The sequence below is a fragment of the Typopeltis vanoorti genome, chromosome 3, assembly GCF_054136105.1.
Source record: "Typopeltis vanoorti isolate ZY-2024b chromosome 3, IOZ_Tvanoo_1.0, whole genome shotgun sequence".
Lineage (NCBI taxonomy): Eukaryota > Metazoa > Arthropoda > Arachnida > Uropygi > Thelyphonidae > Typopeltis > Typopeltis vanoorti.
In genome coordinates this window covers 94,097,891-94,122,289 of record NC_143551.1, presented here as the reverse complement: position 1 = coordinate 94,122,289, position 24,399 = coordinate 94,097,891, and the positions used below count along the sequence as shown (strand labels likewise).

The 24,399-nt window shown below is 38.2% G+C and overlaps 1 protein-coding gene across 9 annotated transcripts in view; it reads right to left on the bottom strand.

Annotated features, from left to right (window-relative positions):
- Positions 1-482: 482 nt before the first annotated feature.
- The window catches only part of LOC150108392 (uncharacterized), a 628,716-nt gene continuing 604,799 nt past the window's right edge, over positions 483-24,399 (bottom strand). For all 9 annotated transcript variants that reach the window (XM_090415800.1, XM_090415806.1, XM_090415807.1 and 6 more), the window contains 2 exons: positions 14,011-14,264; positions 483-811 (listed from right to left, as the gene is read on the bottom strand). In XM_090415800.1, coding sequence (XP_090271926.1) covers positions 654-811; positions 14,011-14,264 — 412 coding nt within the window. In that variant the 3' untranslated portion in view covers positions 483-653. The remainder of the gene's footprint in view (positions 812-14,010; positions 14,265-24,399) is intronic.

Genomic DNA, 24,399 nt, shown 5'->3' with positions numbered 1-24,399 from the left:
TTAGGCTAGGGATTTGGGAGTGATAGTGATTGGAGATTTGAAATTCAGAGGACATATTGCAAGAGTTGGCAAAATAGCTCAGAGAATTACTTAGATTTTGGAACACACATTGACAAGTAAAGATTATTATCCCTGTTTATAAGGCCATGATTTGGTCACATGTTGACTATAGTGAACAGATTTGGTCACCTATGTTTCTTGGGGATCGGAAGGTAGTGGAGTTGAGTGTCCAAGCTGATGACAGGTCGGTGGAATTTTCCCTGTGAAGGTAGATTGAGGGTATGGATTGTGATGTGAGGGGATGTGAAGACTAAATAATTTGTTTGTAGATTAGTGAATGAAAAACTGCCTACTAGCGAATAAGTTTAGAGATATAGTTTGGGACTCACAGAATGATTCTTAGGATCCTTTGGAGATTCCAGTTTAATAATAATAATAATAAAATAATAATAATAATAATAATTCTATGAAAAGATCTATAACCATTAAATAATCCTTTATATCTTTTATATACAAATATATAAAATATAATTCTTTATACAGCTGTAAATATTTTCTTCAAAGTTATCTGTGCCGAATTTCTTTCATTGATATGTTAACTTTGATATAACTGGCAATTCTTCCTTTACAAACTGAAATCAGTATTCATTTAATCAGAAATCATGTAGTGATACATCTATCAGGATAAATGCTAAATGGCGTGTTAATTGAGCTGGCACAGGATAGTTTCCTTTTTGTAGTTTAATCAGCATCTCTAGCTTCAAATGGAATTCTCTAGGCCCTGTAATTGGCTTCACCAGCCGTAAAGAACCTGAATGAAATATAAACAGAAAATTCTTCAGATATTCTCAGAAATTTTAATAAAAATATATACAGGGTGTCCAGAAATGTTTACCCTGATTTCAACTGGCTATAATATTTTAACAATGAAAATAACTGAATAAATTTTGTTGCAGGTAAACTTGGGCACTCATAAAGTTTCCACACTGGTATCTTCAGTACCAGTGCTTTTGCCACCAGGAGCGCTGCTGCTGATTTTCTTTAAAAATGGCTTCAGTACAGGAAAAAGCCCAATATGTTCTGTGGCTAGCAGAAACAAATCTCCAGTTACAGTACAGCAAATGTTTAGGGTACAGTATGGAAAGAACCCACTTGATGTCAAGCTCATTAAGTCATGGAAGACAAAGTTTTTAGAAAACAACATTGTCAAAAAAAACAGCTTTAGTTCATAAGGGTACACGCTGTAGCAGACCATCGGTTTCCGAAAAGACAGTTGAGGCAGTTCAAACTGCCTTCAAATGCCATGGAGTATAGTCTACAAAGTGGTTCCCAAACGTGAAGCTAGTGAAGCACTTCTGATTGACTTCTGTGGTGACCGGGTGAAGGCAGTTTGAACTGCCTCAACTGTCTCCTCAGAAACCGATGGTCTGCCACTGCTTGTACCCTTATGAACTGAACCTGTTCCTAAAAACTTTGTCTTCCATGACTTAATGAGCTTGACATCAGGTGGGTTCTTTCCATACTGTACCCTAAACATTCACTGTACTGTAACTGGAGATTTGTTTCTGCTAGCCACAGAACATATTGGGCTTTTTCCTGTACTGAAGCCATTTTTAAAGAAAATCAGCAGCAGTGCTCCTGGTGGCAAAAGCAGTATACTAAAGATACCAGTATGGAAACTTTATGAGTGCCCAAGTTTACATGCAACAAAATTTATTCAGTTATTTTCATTGTTAAAATATTATAGCCAGTTGAAATCAGGATAAACAATTGTGGACACCCTGTGCTTTATTGGTATATTAATTTGCATAACCATTCTTATTCAAAGCAGGTAGAGCTGTATAAAAGTTTCATGTTAATTTCAGAAATATTATTATTATATAAGCATTTCCACTGAGTCTGAGGACTCATCACAGGAGGCTCACCCTAACCATTATTTACACAATACTTATCACAGCCATCCCTTAAACTCACTCAGTGTCAGTGCACTCATGACTATCTCTGGAAAATGAAAAAAAATACTAGTCTTCCTCAAATGCAGTGAATTTGTGTTATCCAAATAGAATTGGAAAAAGTGTCTTCGGATAGTGTATTTTCTGTATATATTCTGAACACTCCTAGAATGATGCCTTCTTGTGATGCATAAGTGTGTGTACTAAAGTGGTGCCATTATGTGTCAGATATGTGAATTTCATCATCACAATGCCTGTGTTCTTGGTAGAAATTCTTGCATCATGAATATTAGTGAAAAAAATAAATAAATAACTTAATGTACAATTTACAACAAAAGCTAAACAAAACTCATTATGATATACAAATTGAAAGCTCATTATGATAGACATGTTGCTTGTTGAGTGGGCCTCCCACGATGAGTCTGTTGACTCCATGGAGGTTACCAAAATAATAATAATAATAATCATAAAAATATGCTTCTCGGTCCCCCTGATCACAACCTCCTTATACAGCTTCTGGGGATGGCCTTTAGTTTTACCTTTGCCTCCCTCTACTTTACAAAATTCCTCCACATTAATCTGGTAACAACCCTACATGAATTTATGTCTCAATCATATCCCCTTCGCTTCTATTCACAAGGTTTTGCAAGTTACATCCCCCTCAATCTCTCCTCATATCTGACATTCCATAGATCTGACAGACACTGACTTAGTAAACTTTCACTGTACCCTCTCCAAATGCATCCTATCCCCTTGAAAACCATATGACAAAATATGCACACAGTAGTCCATATGTGGCTTGATGAAAGTCACATCAGAAGAGGGGAACCATAACAAAGCAACCATAACCTCTTTGCTTCTGCATGTCAACATTCTCCTCATTATTGCCATAATCCATTGTGATGTTCTTACAGTTTTAGCAATATTACCCTAAACTTTAAGTCTCTATTCACTCTAACTCCAAGATCTCTTATCACTTCCATCTCCTTTAAAATTTCTTCATTAATTATATACTCTGCATCCCAACCTTCCAAATTTGCAGACTTCTTACTGTGCAACATTAAACTGAGAACTCTGCTCATTTGCCCACTCACATAGTCTATTAAAATCTTCCTGCTGATGATGCAAAGGTGCGAAGTCCTATTTCTCATAGTCCTTCACACCTTTACATCATCAGCAAACAGCTGCACATCTCCAGTAGCTAGTCCCAACATCATTAATGTACAAGTTAAACAATAGTGGTCTCAAAGCAGATCACTGGGCACTCCACTAGTAACCTTCCTATTTTGGAATACCAGTTTTCCACACACAACCTGCTGATACCTGTCCGATGACCAATCAGCTATCCAACTCATTAGTTTAGTCTGTTATTTAATCTCATCTGTTTCAGTTTAGCTACAAACTTGTCATGTGGCAGTCTATCAAAGAAATCGGAAAAATCAAAGTACACCACTGTATTATGTATCTCCTTTATTAAGTAAATTTGTCACCATGTTGTAATAAGCATCCAGATTGTTAAACAAGACCCTCCCCCCTAACAAACTCATGCTGCCCATCCTAAAGAATGCTGCTATTATCACTTCATTTCTGAATCCTAGACCTCGCCAACTTCTCTAACACCTTAACAACAAATGCAGACACACAGATTGGCCTATAATTTATAGCTTGTCTTATTCTCTCCCCGCCTTTTTTTTGTGAAGAAGAACAATTTTTTTCACCTTCCATTCCTTTGGGACTGAAACTGTTGCAGGACTCATGTTAAACAGGTGGGTCAAAGGTGCTGTTAATTCCCTAGACCATCCTTCAAGACACATGGCAATATGTTTTCAAATATGACTGCTTTATTAACATCAAGTTTACTTAAGGCAAACATGCAAGGTAGTGAAAATGTGATTGGACAGTGAGAGGTAAGTGAAAAGTTGAAAGTTGAAAGAGTTGGTAAAACTGAGACAAGAGCTTAAACATATGAGGAATGAACTGAGGAGAATTACAGATTCATGAAAATGTGAGAAAGAATGAAACACAAGATTTCAAAAAATATCCAATGATTTGAAAGTAGCAATGTATGTGAATTTGAGGATTAGGGCTGTAGTCAGTGAAAAGGTGCACCAGGTTTGTTTTTCAGTTGATAGAATGAGCAGGGTGATTGAAGCATTGGAAAAGGGGAGTATGTGAGCAAAAAGAAGCAAAAGAATTGGTATGGTAGTTGGCATAAATGATTTGTCTGGTAACAAGGAGAATGTAAAAGATAACAGTGTGGTAGGCAAGATAGTATGTTGTCCAAGTATGATAATGATTAGTTGAGAAGGTGAGTGAAGATTATGAAGTATGCTAGCAGAGTTGTGTGAGGAGAAAGGAGTTCATTTTGTGAATGTGTGGAATGAATTTGACAAGTGGACAGAGCTGTATAAAAGAGATGGCCTCCATTTAAATGGATTTGGTGTGAGTCATTTTGAGAAATTGTTGCTGCATGAGAAAATAATGAATGAAAAAAAAAGTATGTTACGGGTTGACATTTAGGTTTAAGAAGAGGTGTAATATGATAGAGAGGAATGGACAGGGGGGAGAGTGTTTAGAAGTCATATATCTGAAAAGAAGGATCAGTGGGACTTGTTATAAACACAGAACTAAGCTAGTGCATATGTTTACAAATGCAAGACATATTCAAAACAAGGTGAACGAAATTGTAGCACTGATAGAGTTCATATGCCCAAAAATTATTGGAATAAGTGAGACATGGTTGAATGAGGATGACTTTCTGACAGGAACAGAGATGGAAGGGATATGAAGTCTTTTGTGAAGACAGACAAGACAAAAAGGGAGGAGGAGTGCTATTGATGATGGCAGAGGAGTTGTACCCATCTAGATTGGAGATGCAGGAGACAAATAGTAACAGTGGTTTTGAAGCAGTATGGTGTGAAGTGGAGATGGACAGGATGAAATGTTTAGTAAGGTGTTGCTATAGACCTAGTAATGTGGAAGGCAGTGAGAAGAAAATATTTACACAACATGGTCTGGCTAATAAGAAAAGAGTGATCATTATGGGCAACTTCAATTATGGTAATATAGACTGGAATGAAGTGACATCATCTGAAACCAAAAAGAATGAATTTCTTGAGTTTTTGAGGGACAACTATCTTTAGCAGTATGTAACAGAGGCTACAAGTGGATTGAGGGTCTTGGATTTGATGATCTCATCAGATATTTGATGGAAGTTTTTTCACTTGGCTATGCTACCAATTATATATTTGGTTTAATCCTTTATTATTATTATTATTATTTCGGGCAACTCCTGGGAGTCCTTAGACTCATCGAGGAAGGCCCTAAATATCATGTCCACACAACTATACGACATTCTCACAGTATCTATCATACCTTACCTTGAACTCGCTCACTGTCATAGCACCCACAACAGACTTCTTCTTCTTCTTCTTCTGCAGCTTCTCCCACTTAAGTGGGGTCACTGTTTATTATGAGTCTCCTCCACACCTTCCTGTCTTGGGCTGTCACCACATCCAAGTTCTTCATCTTCAAGTCCTCTTCTACCAGCTCCCTCCATCTCTTCTTTGGCCGCCCACGCTTCCGCCTTCCTTGCACATCCATCTGCATGACCCTTCTTCCCACATATTCGTCCTCCCTCCTCATCACATGACCAAACCATCTCAACCTTGCCTCCTGTATTTTCGCTCCTAAGTTCGTAACTTTCACTGTTCCCCTGACATAGTCATTTCTCAGATGATCCTTTCTGGTCACACCGCACATCCGCCTAAGCATTCTCATCTCTGCTACTTCCATCCTGCTAATGTTATTTTTCCTCAGGGCCACAGTTTCTATAGCATATGTCATAGCTGGCCTCACTACTGTCCTATAAATTTTGCCTTTCGGATTGATCGGCACCCTCTTATCACATAACACTCCAGCCATCTCCCTCCAGTTCCTCCAACCTGCTTGTATCCTGCATCCCACTTCCTTCTCACCTCCTCCATCTTCTTCCACTGTCGAACCTAAGTATCTAAAATCTCTCACCTTCCTGATGACATTTCCTTCCAGCTCCAGGTCTGTCTCCTGGCCACCGCCCACTGGGCAACACATATACTCTGTCTTACTTCTGCTCAGTCTCATACCTCTCTCTTCCAGTACTTTTCTCCATCTTTCCAGTTTAGTTTCCGCTTCTTCTCTTGAATCTACACACAGCAAGATGTCATCTGCATACAGCATTGTCCAAGGTGCATCTTCTCTCACCTCCTCTGTTACCACCTCCATCACAATATTAAACAGAAACGGACTTAATGCTGACCCTTGATGCAAGCCAACTGTTACTTGAAAACTTTCTGTCTGTCCCAAACAGGTCCGAACACTTGTCTTCACATTTCTGTACATTTCCTGCACCAACCTGACATATTTCTCCGGCACCTTCTTCTCCCTCAGACACCTCCAGACTTATTGCCTTGGCACTCTATCATATGCTTTCTCCAGATCAATAAATACCAGATGTAGCTCCCTTTGTTTCTCTCGATATTTTTCCATCATCTGTCGTAACCCAAAGATAGCATCTGTTGTTGATCTACCATCTCACTGTCATAGCACCCACAACAGACTCTGGCGGCTTATTCCACTCATTTACCACTCTAAAAGTAAAGAACCCAGCTTTAACACCCCTGCTAACTACACTCTTGCCCAGCTTCCATAGGTGTCCCCTAGTTCGCCCACCACCACCAGTCCTGATTTCAAAAATATCCTCTGAATTAATCCTATAGAATCCCTTTAGCAATTTGAATGTCTCAATCATATCTCCCCTTTTCAGCCTGTCAACTAGTTTCTGCAACCCACAAATCTTCAACCTGTTCTCATATGGTTCATTCAATAGACCTGCTATCATCTTAGTCACTCGCCTCTGGATCCTCTCCACCTCCTCTCCATCAAGAAGGAACCGAGGTGACCAAATCTGGGCACAGTAGTTGAGATGAGGTCTTATCAAGGCTCGGTACAGAGGTACAATAACTTGCTTGTCTCTGCTCGTCAAGGTATTTTTCAACAACCAAGTGAGTTGATGAGCTGATTTAGCTACTTTTGCAATGTGCCCCCTAAACTTCATCTCCCTATCCACCAACACTCTCAAGTCCCTGGCCTCATCAAGCTCATGGATACTGTTCCACCAATGTGGTATACTGTTGCTAATCTTTTCACCCCAAAAGGCATAACCTTACATTTTGTCACATTAAATTGACATCCATTCTCCTTAGCTCAAAACTCCAATCTATCCAAGTCGTCCTGCAAGATTTTGACATCTTCTGCATTCCCTACCCAACTTTGCATCATCAGCGAACAAATGAACCATCCTTCTTAGATCCTTCCTTATATCGTTAATGAACAAATTAAACAGCAGTGGTCCAAGAACAGAACCCTGCGGCACACCACTAGTCACAGGCCATCTTTTGGATTCTACTCCTGAATAAACTACTCTTTGATATCTCTCCATCAACCACCCACCTATCCATCTCAACAACCCTATATCCATTCCCATATGTTGTAGTTTACGGATTAGAATTCCATGTGGTATCCTGTCAAACACCTTTGCCAGGTCCAGCAGTATCACTGTAAACCCATTTCCTTATCCAGTTCAGCCGTCACCTTGTTATAAAACTTGAGCAAGTTACTGAGGTATGATCTACCCTTCATAAAGCCATGCTGTCCCCCATACAGTATCTCATTTTCATCAATCCATTCCTGTATTTTTCCCTTGCCTACTTTCTCCAAGACCTTGACGACTCCTGATATGCTGATTGGTCGGTAATTTGCAACCGTAGTCTTGGATCCTCCTTTATGCAGTGGAACTATTATTTTCCCCTCTTTCCACACCTTCGGGACTAAACCAGACCCGAGACTCAGATTAAACAACATGGTCAAAGCACTCATAATTCTTTAGCCACTTCATGCAAGACCCGTGCCAGTATACCATTCAATCCCACAGATGTATTCACATTAAGGTTCTGTCATAGACTATTCACCTCCACTTCATTCATCACAATTCCCATATAAACTAATGGTTCCTTCATTTTTTCAATGTCACCACCTGGATGATATACTTTTGCAAAGTGCTCGCTCAGTAACTCCACTATATCGACTGATTCAGTGACCTCGTTACCATTGTCATGCCTTAAAATCATTTTGCTGTGTACAGTTTTTTTTTTTTTTTTTGCTTGCAGCATATTGAAAGAACTGTTTGGGATTCTCTTTAGCTTGCATAGCTAGTTTCCTTTCATAATCCGCTTTTGCTTTTTTTTTACCACACTCGTTACCCTTCTGGCCTGCACTTTATACCGTTCGTGTGCCTGCGGGTCACCTCTTTCTTTAAATTCCCTCCACAGTTGTTTCTTTTTTTGCAGCTCAAGCTTAATGGTGTTATTCATCCATTTAACCCCTACTTGTTTTTTACAATTCTGACCCTAGGTATACAATCAGCCATAACCTCCTGTAAATGCTCCTTGACCACTTCCCATGCTCTATCAACATCCAGCCCTTGCAGTTGTACATGCCATGGCACTGATCCAAACAATCTCCTAAGCTTGTCATACTTGCCAGCATGGTAATTCCACATATACCCTGTCTTAATCAAAAATTCCACACCTTTAGCCACCTACCAGGTCAAGGCCTTATGATCACTCTCACCAATAGGTGGCAACATGGTCATATTCATTACAGTCAAATTCTCAGATGCTATTACCAGGTCAAGCACTTTCACACCCCCTAGTATTTTCAATTACATGCTGTCTCGGATAGTTATCCCTTAATAATTGAATAAAATCCATTTCCTTCCTCACATGTGTCCTCTCCTCCTTCCAATCAATGTCACCATAGTTGAAATCCCCATAATAATTACCCTCCTTCCACTCATTTCATCAATATGTTTATGCATACTATCTTCACCATCTATTCCATTGCCTGGTCTATAGCAGCACCCAACTGTATATTTTATTCTGCCAGTCTCAATCTCACACCAAATAGCCTCAAATGAGCTCTTTTCACTATCCTGCGATACAACTTCAATTCTCCTTGGCTGCAATTCATCAGCTATCATCAATAACACCCCTCCCCCTATTTTATTCTCTCTGTCCCCCCTAAACACACTATAACCTATACATTCTATCCCACTAACTATATCATCTTTCGTCAGCCATGTTTCACTAATGCCAATAACCTGTGGCCAGGAAGAGCCAATCATGGCCAAAAATTCTTCCTTCTTGTTCCTAATACTTCTGGCATTAGTATACATGAAATGCAGTGATCCCTTTGTCTCACCCCTATCTTGATGCATTTTTCTAAACATTCCATTACCATTTTTTGTCCTTAGTACTGGCTCGGGTACATTATATACATTCTTACACTCAACCGTCTCACTGATGTCCGCATATTCCCCTCCCCCCCTTCTTGGTAGTTCTAGTTTCCCTGGTTCGGCACATCCATTTTCACTTCATTCAGCAACACTTATTCCAGTCTCCGCACACCAAATCCATTCAAATGCAAGCCATCCATCGTGGTCTATAGCACCTGTGTAGAACTTCTCCCACTATTCTGTGGAGAAGTTCTACACAGAATAGTGGGAGATCAGGGGAGAACCAGAGGTCATCCCTGGACACTGTATAAAGAGGGTGTGATAGGGGAGTGAGAGGCAGGTTTTTTTCGTGCAGAGTTGTGAATGATTGGAATGCCTTGCCTGAGAGTGTGGTGTCTGCAAGGTGTTTGAGTGTGTTTAAGACATAGTATGATGAGATTGTGTGTGTGTGTGTGTGTGTGTGTGTGTGTGTGTGTGTGTGTGTGTGTGTGTGTGTGTGTGTGTGTGTGTGTGTGTGTGTGTGTGTGTGTGAGATAAAAGGACCTCCCAGATGAGTCTTTGACTCCATGAGGTCTTGGGGTAATAATAATAATAATAAATAATAGTAACTCCATTCAGTGACAGGCAAAAACCTACCAACAAGTTGAGTCTCTCTACTCTCTAAGAGGCAAGCAAACCCAATGACAAATATCAATACACCTCATCAGTCAGAGCCAGACAGACCCAGAAGAGATATCAAGTTTGAAGTATCATAGACATATATTTCCCATATACAAGTAGTGAAAGGGTATGTCACCTTATAATAAAATTACTTTGGATAAGAGAAAGATGGTGAAAGTTTTTGACTTGGTTACACTATATGTAAAAGATGAGAAGAAATTATATTCTTGGTTTAATCCATTATCCAAATCTAACCAAACAAAGTTTGCTCGTGAAGTATCTTCATGACTGGGCTACTTATATATAGGGTATAATGACCGCATTAATTGCCTTAGTATCCCATAATGCAAAGCACTGTGTATGGAAAATCTATGACTTCTGCATTACTTCAACCTTGATATTACTTCTGGGTCTACCTCCCCCTGATGAGACAATAAAGTTGAACCTGGTTTTGGGTAGCAGCCCTTCCCTAATACATAGGACCATACACACCTGAGAAGATGTGTGCTTTGCATTATGGGATACTAAGGGAACTGATGCGAAGTCATTTAGCATTTATTTACACTGCTTGGAAAGAAGTCGACAGATATCCCATGGGCAAGGTGCATCCTGCCATGTAACAAGTCACTTGTTTGTAGCTGTTATAAATTAGAGGAATATATGCTCCCAAGTCAGTGCAACTGTGTCTGTGTCAAATGGCTTCCAGAAGGGAACTGACGGAGTTTAAAAGAAGTATTGTGATAGGATGCCAAGTTGCATGCCTATCCTTTCAGCAAATAGTTGACAAATAACTGGGCTATCTCAGGTTAACAATTCAGTGATACCCATACTGAGATGGAAGTAAAGGAAGTCAATTGCAAGTGCTACCAGCAGTGAACGACTCACCACACATGACCATACGGTGCCCTGAAGGATAATATGTAAAAACTTCCATTCCTCAGTTCTGGACATTGACTGGAACACGAATCTTCACAAAAACATTCAGAACCAAAGCTCACAACATAGGTTTCCATGTTGTGAGCTTTGGTAGGACTGTAATATGCAGCAGCGTCTTCAGTGATGATGGAGTGTGGGTGTGGCAGATGCCCTGTCATCATCTCTTACCAGAGTGCATAACCTCAACTACAAAATTCAGAGGTGGTGAAGTGATGGTATGGTCCTGTTTTTGCTGGTTTGGCCTTGGACATCTGTTTTGTGGTGCTATGAACATTGAGACACGAGAGTTATCTGAACATTCTGGACAATGCACCGTGTCATAAGGCTGTTGCTGTAACTGCATAATTTATGGACATGAATGTTACCACACTGGACTGCCCTCCACAGAGCCCTGATCTCAACCATATTGAATATGTGAGATGAACTGGAGCATCAGGTGAGGACAAAGGATGTCTGCCCCACAACAGTCCAGGACCTCAATAAATAAAAGATGCCAAGAAATTATATCTTTGGATTAAGTATCTTCACGACTAAGATACTAGGATACTAATGACTTCACATCAATTGGTAAATATCCCATAATGTGAAACATGGTAAAAAATGAAAAAAGTCCAGGCCTCATTATATGATTACAGGAAGAATGGTCCAAAATTCTCATCGATCACTATCCTATGCTTGTGGAATGTATGCCCTGTAGACTGCTGCTGTCACTGCAGCAAAAGAAGGTCTGACATCTTATTAATGTTAGCACCATGGCTGTTTGTTCTTCACACTGTGGTGTTCATTGACTTCTTTCCCAGCCAGTATACAAGTAGCCCAGTCGTGAAGATACTTCATGTGCAAACTTTGTTTACTTATACTTGGATAAAGGATTAAACCGAGAATATAATTTCTTGGCATCTTTAATTTACAGTAAATCAAGTTTTTTCACTTGATTGTACTATAAATCTCTATCTATCTTGGATCCATAGTAATTTAATAATAAGATGATACACCTTTTCACTACCATTATATGGAAAAAATATGACTTCTGCATTATTTCAACTTTGGTATCTCTTCTGGAGTCTGACTCCTACTGATGTAGTTTTCTGTAGATGTAGGTTCACCAAGGGTGACCTTTATCAGACCGCTTCAGTGGGTGCTTTTTCCTGAGCACCCACTGAATCAGTAGGATGAGTCTGTCACTAAGTAGAACCACTGCTGAGTAATGAGTTAAATGATCCTTCGGATCATTCATTGAGGGGGGGGGGGTTGATATAAAGCATCGCTCAAGTTTTTGGACAAGGCCTGTACTTAAACAACTGCTGAGGTGGTCTCGGGGATGCTTTTGTGGATGCTTTTCCCTTGGACATGAGTCGTTCTACTCATTGGTAGGGTGAACCTGTCAGTGAGTAGAATCACTGCAGTGTGTCGTTGTGTGATCGAGTTAATGTGTTAAATGATCCTTCAGGTCATTCACTGAGGGATCACCCTAGCACTTAAACATCCTTCCCATAACACATAACATTATACACACCCAAAAGGATGTGTGCTTTGCATTATGGGATACAAAGGCAATTGACTTGAAGTTATTAGCCTTTATATACAAGTAGCCCAGTCATGAAGATACTTCATGCAAAAGCTTTGTTTGCTTACACTTGGATAAAGGATGAAACTAATAACATAATTTCTTGGCATCTTTAATTTATAATATAACCAAGTGAAAAATTTCAACATCTATCTCTAATCTAGAGTATTTTAATAATAAGATGTGACACCTTTTGGCTACTTGTACATGGAAATATGACTTCTGCTTTACTTCAACTTTGGTATCACTTCTGGGTTTGGCTCCCACTGATGAGACCTCAATAAAGGTCAAAACTAGTCTGAGTAGTGGCCATTCCCATAATGCATGTCTGTAAGGATATGTGCATTGCATTATGGGATACTAAGGTCATTAGTCTCTATATATGAGTTGCCCAGTCATGAAGTTACTTCATGTGCAAACTTTGTTTTCTTACACTTGGATAAAGGATGAAAAAATTTAAAGATGCCAAGAATATAATTTCTTCATCATCATCATCAAATTCTGATATGCACCCTTAAGGAATCTACAGGATATTATAGTACTACATGAAAAACTTACATCACCACTAACTTCCTATCTACAATTTTCTTCCAAATTAATCTATTACCTGTCAAGAGCTCCAACATTATCAGATCTTATATTTCTGTCTTCTAAAGACAAAAATATAAGATTTTTCCTGTATCAATCCACCTATATCTTGGTCTTCCTCTGAGTCTTTTTCCTGCCAACCTGACAGAGAACACTTGTTTTGCTAATCTTTCCTCTCTCATTCTGTTTAAGTGACCATACTACCTGAGATTTGCTCTTCTGACACATTCCTGGATGTTAACAATGTCAAGTTCTTTCCTAATATCCTCATTTTTAATATGATATTGCCATTGATGCCATCTGTTCACGCCTCTAATCTTTCTCAGGACTCTCATATTATCTGCAGTCTCTAGTCTATGGTCAAGTGCTTTATTTCTAACCCAGCTCTCAGATCCATAAGTTAAAAATATAATTTCTTAATTTTATTATTTCATAATTATTTTTATAATATTATTAAATTATGTATCAAATATTAAATATTATTTCATAAGTTGAAATATATAATTAATATAATAAAAAATGTAAAAATAAATATATAATTTCTTGGCATCTTTAGTTTATATAAGATTCATAAAAAAAAATCATATTTACTCTCTGATGGTGCATATCAGGAAGGTGATTATATTATCATTTGAAATCTTCTACAAAACAAAAGTATTCAATTTTTTTTTTCTCCACTTGAGTTAGCAGAGGGCTTAGAAATCTTTTTTACACCTCTGGGCCATATTCTCATCTGGCTTTGTAATCAGGTTAAACAAAAATTAAATAGGGATGGCTAAATTTGTGAATTAACTGTACACTGGCTTGATCATAGTGATGCTTTTCATACTGAATTGTCAAATGCATCACAAGTCGCCTAACATCTTTCTGCTTGTATATCTTGTGTGTCTTTTTTAATGGCACTTCTGTAACAAATATTTGCATTATACAATACCTTAACACGAGCTTAAAAAGAGAGGGATAAAGCAACTTACCTACTCCTTTTCCGTGGGAAATATCAAAGTTCTCCTCTGAATTGCCTTCTAAAATAGCATAGTCAGTATCAAATTTCAATGGACTTCCAATTGTGACGGCTCTCATGTTTGTTAATATTAAAGGTGAAGGAAGAAAATGTAAGGTGGGTACAGCTATGCCCTGAAATGTGATAGTCTGAGTATTATTCAATATGCAATCAGTATCATTTGGCTGGCATCTTTTTTTACATAGGACAGTATCATCCTTTTGAGTCCTAAAAATGAAAAATAAATATAATACATAAACAAAACATCATCATTATGAAGTTTGAGATTCAATAAAACTATTTGTTTTCAAAGGATTCTACTTTCAATATTCTGAGACCATTTATCATACGCAGTAGAATCTCTTAACTGGCAACAATGGGACTTCGCTGATTCTGGATACAAGGTTTTGCCAGATAATTGAATACACGAGGTGTGGCTGTTAAATAACAAGACAAGATTGCTGTGAATCACGTGGTATGTACTTTGGGAAGCGTTTGTGCCATGAATGACCTTGAAGGTTCTAGAAGCAGCTGAGATAAGCATTGTTTGCTGTCACTGGTAGTTAGTCTGTAGGCAGTTAAGAAACACGTGTGAAGTCGTTTTCCCGGAATAATGTCTAACGTTAAACTTGAGCAGCGCATTAATCTCAATTTCCTTGTGAAATTGAAGAGATTGAGACGTGGATTTTCCAGTATGATCCAGAAACAAAGAGACAATCGATGCACTGGTAAACTCACCAAAAATGAAAAAAGCAAGAATGAGCAAGTCAAAACTGAAGGTCATGCTGATCTTTTTTTTTTTTTTTTTTAATATTAATGGTGTAGTAATGGTTGAATGGGTACTAGCCAAGCTGAGAGAATGAGTGAAGAAGAAGAGAGACCCTATCTGTGGAAGAACAATGCTTGGATTCTCCATCAAGACAACACCCCAGCCCACAGTGTCTGTAAAGCAGTATCTGGCTGATAAGAAGATCCCAGTGTTAGACCATCCACCTTACTCGCCGGACTTAGCTCCACGTGACTTTTACCTTTTTTTTCCAAAGTTGAAATCCACGTTGAAAGACACCCATTTTTCAGTCAGTGGATGAGGTAAAGGAGAAAACGGTGGGGCTACAGAAGCAGATAACACCTGATGACTTGCAGCACTGCTTCCAACAGTGGAAAATTCATATGCAACGGTGTATAGATAGAGGAGGGGAGTATGGTTAAGGGGATAACAATTAAGTTGTACAATTGTAATAATAAACCACATTTTTGCAACCAGTTTCATATATTTCGAGAACTTACCTGTTCATGTTTTGTGATGCCATCTGTAGAAATTGCACCATATGAAGTTTGTTGCTTGTGTTTTTTGATCTGCTGGTCATAGTTAAATAAATAATATCAAAAATCGTGTGGATTTTTTAAAATTTAAAACACATACACATAATTTTATATTTCACAAAATCGAATATAAACAGCATTTAAAAATTACAGAATGTATTAATAATATGTACTCTGTTGTTCCGTACTTGTTGTTTCATGTGATAATACTGTACACAATACAGTATTATCACATGAAAGTTGTTGTGAATTTCTTAGTGTGATGACATAACATAATTTTGAATGTCTGCCTGCTTACAAGATTGTTGCCAGAGCTTAAACATTCACTGTGTATACAATGAAGTTTCATAACATCATGTGCTGACATAAATGAACATTGCTCAGCAAATCTTATGAAAGTGCAATCCTTCGTCAGCTTCCTTCTACATAACTTTATTGGTCTGCATGCCGTCATCCTCATTTAGAGAGAGAGAGAGAGAGTGATGGGAACGGAATTGTCTACATTCACCCAAGCCTGCATCTCCTCTTCACTAACACTAACCTTCTCCGAATGTGTTACTAAATCCAAGATGTCAGACATGGGACATGTTTTAAAACCATGAAAATCTTCATCACTTGATTCGCCATCTTCAAACATGATCATTGGCCACAATTCATGCCAAAAGTGACATAAAGTAATCTTCTTTACATTCTTCCAGGCAACAGACAAAGCAAATATGACATCTTTCAATGTGAACTGTCCCTGAAAATCTTGGACACTACCTTAAAAGTTCACACATCGATGCATAAAAAGGGAGCGGTAGCTAATCTTTATATTCTCAATGACTTCTTGGTCCATTGGTTGGATAAGGCTTATTACGCTGGGTAGCAGAAACATAACACGAATGTTTTCAACATTTAAGTCTTCAGCTGGGAGGATGGGCATGGCAATTGTCCAACAAAAGAATCACTTTTCTGTCTGGTGGTAAACCCTTTTCTCTTAAATGCTCCTTCACACTGGGAACGAATACACTATGAAACCATTCTTTGAATATGTCACAATCCACCCATGAGTTCTTTTGTGCCTGGATAGGCAGATTTTTCACATTTTTAAAGCACCGTGGATTGCGGTACTTGCCTACCATTGACAATCTGACTTTGTGTGTACCTGCAGCATTTTTGCACATAGCACCACATTGACGGGGTCCTTGTTCTGCTTAAAGTCCTTCGGTGAGGCTTCCTTCGCACACGCTAAAGTCGACGTGGGAAGACACTTGCATAACAATCCAGTCTCATTGGCATTATATATTTGTTCTGCAGTCATATTATTTTCATCCACAATTTTCTAAAACTGCTTGATAAACTCATTTGCAGACACTTCATCGGCACTCCTCTGTTCACCAGACACATCTAACTTATGGATTCCATGCCTTTCTTTGAATCGGTTAAGCCACTCAACAGAAAATCCACACTTGCCTTGCATCTTCATTTTCCAGTGCAATTCCTTCGCTTTTTCTTGCAGCATTGGTCTAGTACATATGACAGTCTTGCCAGAATGCAAGCCCATTGCATATTTTTCTTAACTTATAGGCTTAAATTTCAGGTTTAAATTTAGATCTTCGAAAATGCCGTTGTTTTGGTATCCGGTTAATTGGGTGCTAGTTATGAGAGATTTTACTGTATACTGACAGTAGGAAATTGAATTTAGTGTTAATCTGTTAGTAAAAGAATTTCATTTGGTATGTTAGTTATTATTATTTAGTTATTATTCTGCAGAGAATTTTAGATGTTGATCTGAACTAAACATAGTGACAAAAGCAGAAATTGGTTTGTGAGATGCAATTTCGAAGACTGAAGTTGAATGCAGCTATAACATTTAACAGTTTCTCATATGTTATTACCTAAACTTACTTTTTTTTTTAAATAAAGCAAAAAAAAACAGCAGGAGGAAACTAAATTGTACTAAATATAAAAATAACATAAATAAGCATAAATTACAGATCAATATATATATATATATATATACCATTTGGAGATAATGGTCCTCCTTAATGGTATCTCCACCTTGACTTGGCTTGCACGCACTGATGACATCAAGAGCTATGCCAGCGGTAGCTAAGCTACTGGTAGGACCTCTCCCCTGCTGGACAAGTTAAGAGGTAAGGGCCAGACTAAGAGAAATACCCAGGTTCTCAAGGTTGGAGGTTACCTTACCAAGTAAATATTTCTACAACTCAGAGACTTGAACTGGAAAATTCGACTGAAACAATGGAAAATGACCAAGTAAGCATAAAGGTAACCGATTAGGAATCTCGGACATTTTAAAAGTAGCCATGTGGAATGTGCGAAGCACAACCAAAAAGAAATTAGAATTAGTAAAACAACTAAAAATATTAATATAGCTGTGATAACAAAAACAAAAAAAAAATTAAAGGGAACAAAAGATATAGATAGTTTTTCTATGCTATATAGTGGAATGGACCAACATATCTCAGCTTCTAGAGGAGTGGCCAATTTAATTGATAATAAATGAAAAAAATAGAATACAAAAGTACAATTTTGTAAATGATTGAATTATAACAGTTAAATCAAAAACAAATAGAAGCTACTTAAATATCATTGGAGTATATGTCCCTGAAGAAGACAGGAAAGAGGATTCCAAATAATTTTATGAAGAACTACAAAAACAGTTAAATAAATGTAATAAAAATGACTATATATTAATAGCAGCAGATCTTAATGCAGAGTTGGAAATAATCCAATTCCAAATGTCTTAGTCAAATATGGGAAAATTTGCATGAATAACAATAGTCAAGAAATATTAGACTTCTGTACTGGCAATAATTTTAAATTAACCAATATTTTTTTTTCCAAAAAAAAAAAAAAAAAAGAATATAATTAAATATACTTGGAATGGCAGAGGAACAAGATATATACTTGATTATATCATTACTAATCAGAAACTAGCACCTCATGTGGGAGATGCGCATCTTTAGAGAGGAAGTGAAATTTTTTCAGATCATCATTTCATAGTCTGTAAAATAGAAATACTAGAAAAATGGAGAAAGGAAATAAAGAAAAAACAAGAAATAGTACAAGTTCACAAAGTATATCTATTACAAGAAGAAAGCATTAGAATGTTGTATCAATCATGATTAACAGATTACTTAAAACAAATCCAAATCAGTGAAGAATGGAAAACTTGAATAAACATAATCCATAAAGCAGCCTCTCAAGTCCTAATAAAATATTAAAAAGAAAATGATTAAAAATCTGGAACACAGGTATAGAAAATGCAATAAAAGAAAAACAAATGGCATACAAATCACTCCTTCAAAATCATACAAAGGAAATGGAAAAAATGTACAAAACCAAAAGAAATATAACTAAAACCATAGTACAGAAATCTCACCAAGACATTTGGGACAGATTTATTAATAAAATAGAAGAAAACATACATGGAGGACAAAATATAGCCAACAAAATGTTATTATTATTATCATCTGATCTCCATGGAGTCAGAGACTCAACGTGGGAGGTACACTGTTGTGTCAGAAAAAGTGCTGACTCACTATTTATGAGCCATCTTGTTTCCAACCCAACACATGGTAACGATTACATTTAAGGATAAGGACATACTTATGCCTCCAGAAGAAGAGCTAAAAGGATAGTGTACATATGTTCACTCAGAGGTATGTCTAACCGACTGAGGTTGTAGATATTAAGTAACTTTGGGAACTCTATATTTAAAGTTGATAATGTCTGTGTGAAATTAGCAAGGGAAAATTATGTCTCAGTACTGAAATGTTATTATTAGATGCATATAAGATGATCTACGTATTAGAACCATGTCAAAACAGTTCGGAGTTGCGGTGACCAATCGGCCGCAGTTATGAGCATGACATAGCCATCGAGAGAGGGCGCTCGCATTTTGCGATATAAGGTCCAGCACAAGATTCAAATTGCTCTCTTGTTTTCTGTTCCTGCATTCCCATCCAAGTCCTGGATAGCTGTGGAAGCTTGCCGCCGATGCCCAGCAACAATCTCCCGGTTGCTGTTGTGCCGTGTCGAGTATAGTCACCAAAAGAATGAGGTTGGAATTCCAGTAAAGAGCTGTTGGTTAGTTATGCCAACGTGTAGTCAGTGAGAGGGCAACTTTTCGAAGATAATAGAAGTGAGTCGCTGATGCCATGAGAAAACGCGGTGAGAAAACACGGAAGTGTAATCACAAGGAAGCCCCGGCAACTCCGTGAAAAGACAAGGATGGTAATGTACAAGTTTTCATACTCATTTTAGAATAGTAACCAAGAAAAGAATAGGAACCATGGAACCTAGGAACTCCACACATTTAACTTTCATATGATGCCTAAAGAACTGATTTTGGACTAGTCTGTCTATGTCAAATAAGCTGGTGCCACTCTAAACTTATGCTGAGGAAGGAACCAAAACTTCAAACTGTTTATTAGGAAGAAACTTTATGATATTATGTTAAATATTAGCTTGAATGTTAACTAAGTTGGGGAGGATAAAGCTTGAGCACAAATAAGAATATTGTCCCATGTTAAAATACAAGACGGATTGCGTCTGATATGCTCTACAAGGATTGTATATAACTATATGCATGTGTTTTTATATGTGAGCACTGAGTAACTCTGTGTGGAATAATCGAGTCTGAATATAATAATACAAAAAAAGATGTGGGATTGTTAGATTAAAATTAGGAGTAGAAATTTTGGATATCTTAGCATAAAGGGGAAGAGTTCAGACTCTTTAGTATTGAAGTTACTACTTAAAGTGTATATATGCAAGTGTTTAAAATAAATGTATTTCTTTAACCCAAAGTTCATGAGTCTGTTGTTTTCTGAGATTTGAATAACCACTTATTAAACCTTCGGACCTGTATAAGTAAAGGGGGAATCCATTTTCATAAGAAAGAAAGAGGGGAGCGACGACTGCAAATCACGTGATCTCTTTGTTATTTTAGAGTTGTCTAATTGTGTATCAGAATTCAATTGCCAGCTGGCGCAGTTGTTTTAAACAATTATAAATTTGTCGGCAACAGAATAGCTGATATCCTAAAGTGATAAATAATAGTAACTTAGAATATAAATTTACGAGGGACTGACAGACAGACGACGTAACAACACACTATTGCACACAATGCACATCCAAAAGTGCCTTAAACTGATTCAATGTGTCTACATTCACAACACACACACTCAGGATATGCATTCCACTCTCCATGCAAAGAACTTTTTCCTGACTCCTCTGCTCAAACCCTCCTTATACAGTTTCCAGTGATGGCTTCTTGTTCTACCCTCTTCCTCTCCAATACCATGAAAAATCTCTTCCACATTAGCCTGATAACAACCCTGACTAGCTTATATGTCTTAATCATATCCCCTTCCTCCTATTCACAAAGCTTTGCAACTTCCATTCTCTCAATCTGTCCTCATACTCCACATCCCAAAGACTATTAACCACCTTTGTGAATCTTCTCTGTACCATTTCCAACATGTCCTCGTCACCATGAAAACCCAGCAATTAAATCTGTGCACAATAATCCACGAGGCCTGATCAAAGCCTTATACAATGGCATCATAACCTCTGTATTTCTGCATGTCAGGATCCTCCAAATCATTGCCATTATCCAATGCAACATCTTCATAACTTGTGCAATGTGGGCCCTGAATTTCAGGTCCTTGTCCACCATTACTCCTAGATCTCTCATCTCCTCTAATTCCTTTAAAGTTTCACCACCAAGTGTATATTGTATCCCATCGTTGCTTACCAAATCTCAAAAACCTTACACTCTGCAACATTATACTATTCGTTCCACTTACCTGCCCATTCATGCAATCTGTTCAAGTCCTCCTGTAAGGCAATAACATCAGCTTGACTCTACATTGCTCTCTCTCTCTCTCCAAGTTTGCATCATCTGCACACAGCTGCATATCACTAGTTAAATCCATCTCAATACCATTAACATGCAAACTGAACAACAATGCTTTCAAAGCAGACCCCTGCAGTACACCACTAGTGATCTTCCTCTTTCGAGAAACTGCAGCCTCACATATACAACTTTCTGATACCTATCTGACAGCTAGTCACTGACCAAACTCAGAAGTCTGTTATCCAGTCACATCTGTTTCAATTTATATAACAATTTGTCATGTAGCAGTTTATCAAAAGCCATTGCAAAATCCAGGTACACCAATGTATATGCATCTCCCCTGTCCAAGGTATTTTTCACCTTGTTATACTACATATGAGTAAGTTAGTAAAACATGATCTGCCTTTAACAAACCCATGCTGATAACCACAGAGAATACTGCTGTTATCAACCTATTTCTGCATCCCACTTCTCACCAATATCTCCCCACCCAGGGTGGAGGGAGACACTGAAACACCAGTGAACCTTGCAAGCAAGCCCAACAGCTAATTTATCTCAGTTGGGCCATCCAAGACTTCCCATCTTATTGAAGCAGAGACCAAAATAGTGTGGGACTATCAAACCCCCCCCCCTTGCCTTTTTCCTGGATGCCCCTTCTACCACGAATATGTTTCTCATATGGAGTGGAGTTTAATAAGATGGAAGACTGATACTATATCATCCAATGTTTTAAGGTAATGTTCAAAGTAGAGCTCCAGAAATCCACTCGCCAGAGGTGAGTTATCAAAGGCAAGTGTCGAGTGAATTTTCATCCTCATTCTAAATGCATTGAAAATATATTATTTTCTATGTGCACTTTTTTGTTTTCATTTAAAAACATAATCTCATCACTGTCAGGTAATTTATCGTTGGTGGCCGGCAACAAATTTATTCAAGTTTAATTTCTAAAAAGTTGGAAATAACACTTCTGGATGTATAATAAATTTAGTTTAATCCTTTATCCTAGTGTAAGCAAACAAAGTTTGCACCTGAAGTATCTTCAGGACTGAGGCAACTCGAGGTAAAGGTGGACCAAGCTCTCATCACTACTTGTCTTAGTGCCATAATTCAAAGCACATCTCCTTGTAGACATGTATAATGTTATGCATTAAGGGAAGGGCCACTACCCAGACTGGTTTTGACCTTTATTGAGGTCTTGTCAGTGGGAGCCAGACCCAAAGGTGGTGATACTAAGGTGAAAGTAATGGAGAAGTCATATTTACCTATATGAGTTGCCAAAAGGTGTATCACCTTATTATTAAATTACTCCGGACTTAGAGAAAGATGTTGGAAGTTTTTTCCACTTGGTTAGACTATAATAAATTTAATTTAATCCTTTGTCCAAGTGCAAGCAAACAAAGTTTGCACATGAAGTATCTTCCCTTAATGCATAGCATTATACATGCCGCAAGGAGATGTGCCTTACATTATGGGAGATACTAAGATAAGTAGTGATGAGGGCTTGGTCCACCTTTACCACGAGTTACCTGAGTCCTGAAGATACTTCAGGTGCAAACTTTGTTTGCTTACACTTGGATAAAGGAATAAACTAAATTTATTATAGTCTAATCAAGTGGAAAAAAACTTCCAATCTTTCTCTAAATCCGGAGTAATTTAATAATAAGGTGAGACACCTTTTGGCAACTCGTATAGGTAAATATGACTTCTTCATTACTTCCATCTTAGTATCACCACCTCAGGGTCTGGCTCACACTGACATCTGTTTCCTATTGACGCTTTTGGATTGCAAGAGGATTTTTGCATTTGATTTGCTAGTTTACTTGTTATATTGTGTTTTTGCTTAATATTTACTAACATTGTTATATTGTGTTTTTCTTGCTTGTTATTACTAACTACTAACCTGCTGGTAGCGCTTTATAGCACTACGGGACTGGAGTCTCTAGACTCTTAATTTCTTTTTTTTTTCTACTTTCAGAACGCAGAGTCCAGTAACATGAGCGAGATGATCCTCGCCGTCCCCCCCCAGGACCAAGACCTTAGGAGTGGAGGATCCCTGAGTCCTTTCAAAAACACTCAAGGAGCTAATAGCAGTTAATAATATCTACTCCTTCACCCTCTAGGGAGGAGGACAATATTTGATTGTAGTCAAGGATGTTGCATCGAGAGATAAACTTTTAGAGGGCTGCCCTGTCCAGGGGAGTCCTCTAAAAGGTGATCCCAACCATGGTGGAATCTCAAGTGCAACAACTTAAAATTGAGTGTTTCTCCATGGAGCACTTAGAAGCCAGAGACGACATGTTCATCCCGACATTCAGGAAGTGGGGGGGAAGTGAGCAATATAAAGAAGAGCATTTCGAAGGAAGACCACGCTTGGTACTCTGGAGAAGTAACTTTTACTATGGACATGCAACAACCAGTGCCTAACCTTGTCAACAAAAAGAAGGTGTTAACTCTAAAATAAGCAAATACACTGACTTCCAGTTTAATGGATATGACTACAAAACATCTAACAATAAGATCACCAGCTTCATAATAAAAAAATAGTCGACACAAGTTCGAGGTCCTCTTGAGCCTGTGTAAGAAACTGGAAGCCAGTTTGCAGAGAGCTGGATGTTCTGCCTCCCCTAACAGATTGAATCCTTGATCAAGTATGTCAAACGGCTGCAAATTAAGGACTTAGGCTGGGTATAACATCATGATAAAGCCTCATAATGCTGCAATCCCCTTCTGTGTTGCCTCACTCAACATCAGAGGGCTCCCTTTGCAATCTAAACAGGAGGAGGTGTGGAAGCTAATGCTAGCTTTTAACATCCGGTTCTCATTCCTGCAAGAAAATCACTTTTTCCACTTCAGGGATATGCAGGAACTGAGCCAGAAGTACCCCTTAACATCGTTCTAGAGCTTCGGTGATAAACACATTGCCGGGGTAGGGGTACTTATGCTATTCCCCTCCCCTCCTCAGAGTCTTCCATAACATCCAGAGGGATGCAGAAGGGAGAGTTCTCACCATCGACTGGAAGTACTGGGGCTGTACCACTAGGTTCATCAACATCTACGCCCCGGTAGATCCACCATCGAGATCAACATTCTTCCATTTGCTTTATACCTATTTGTATGGCGCCCATCATGTCATCCTGATGGGGGACTTTAACTGTGTGGCGGACCCGG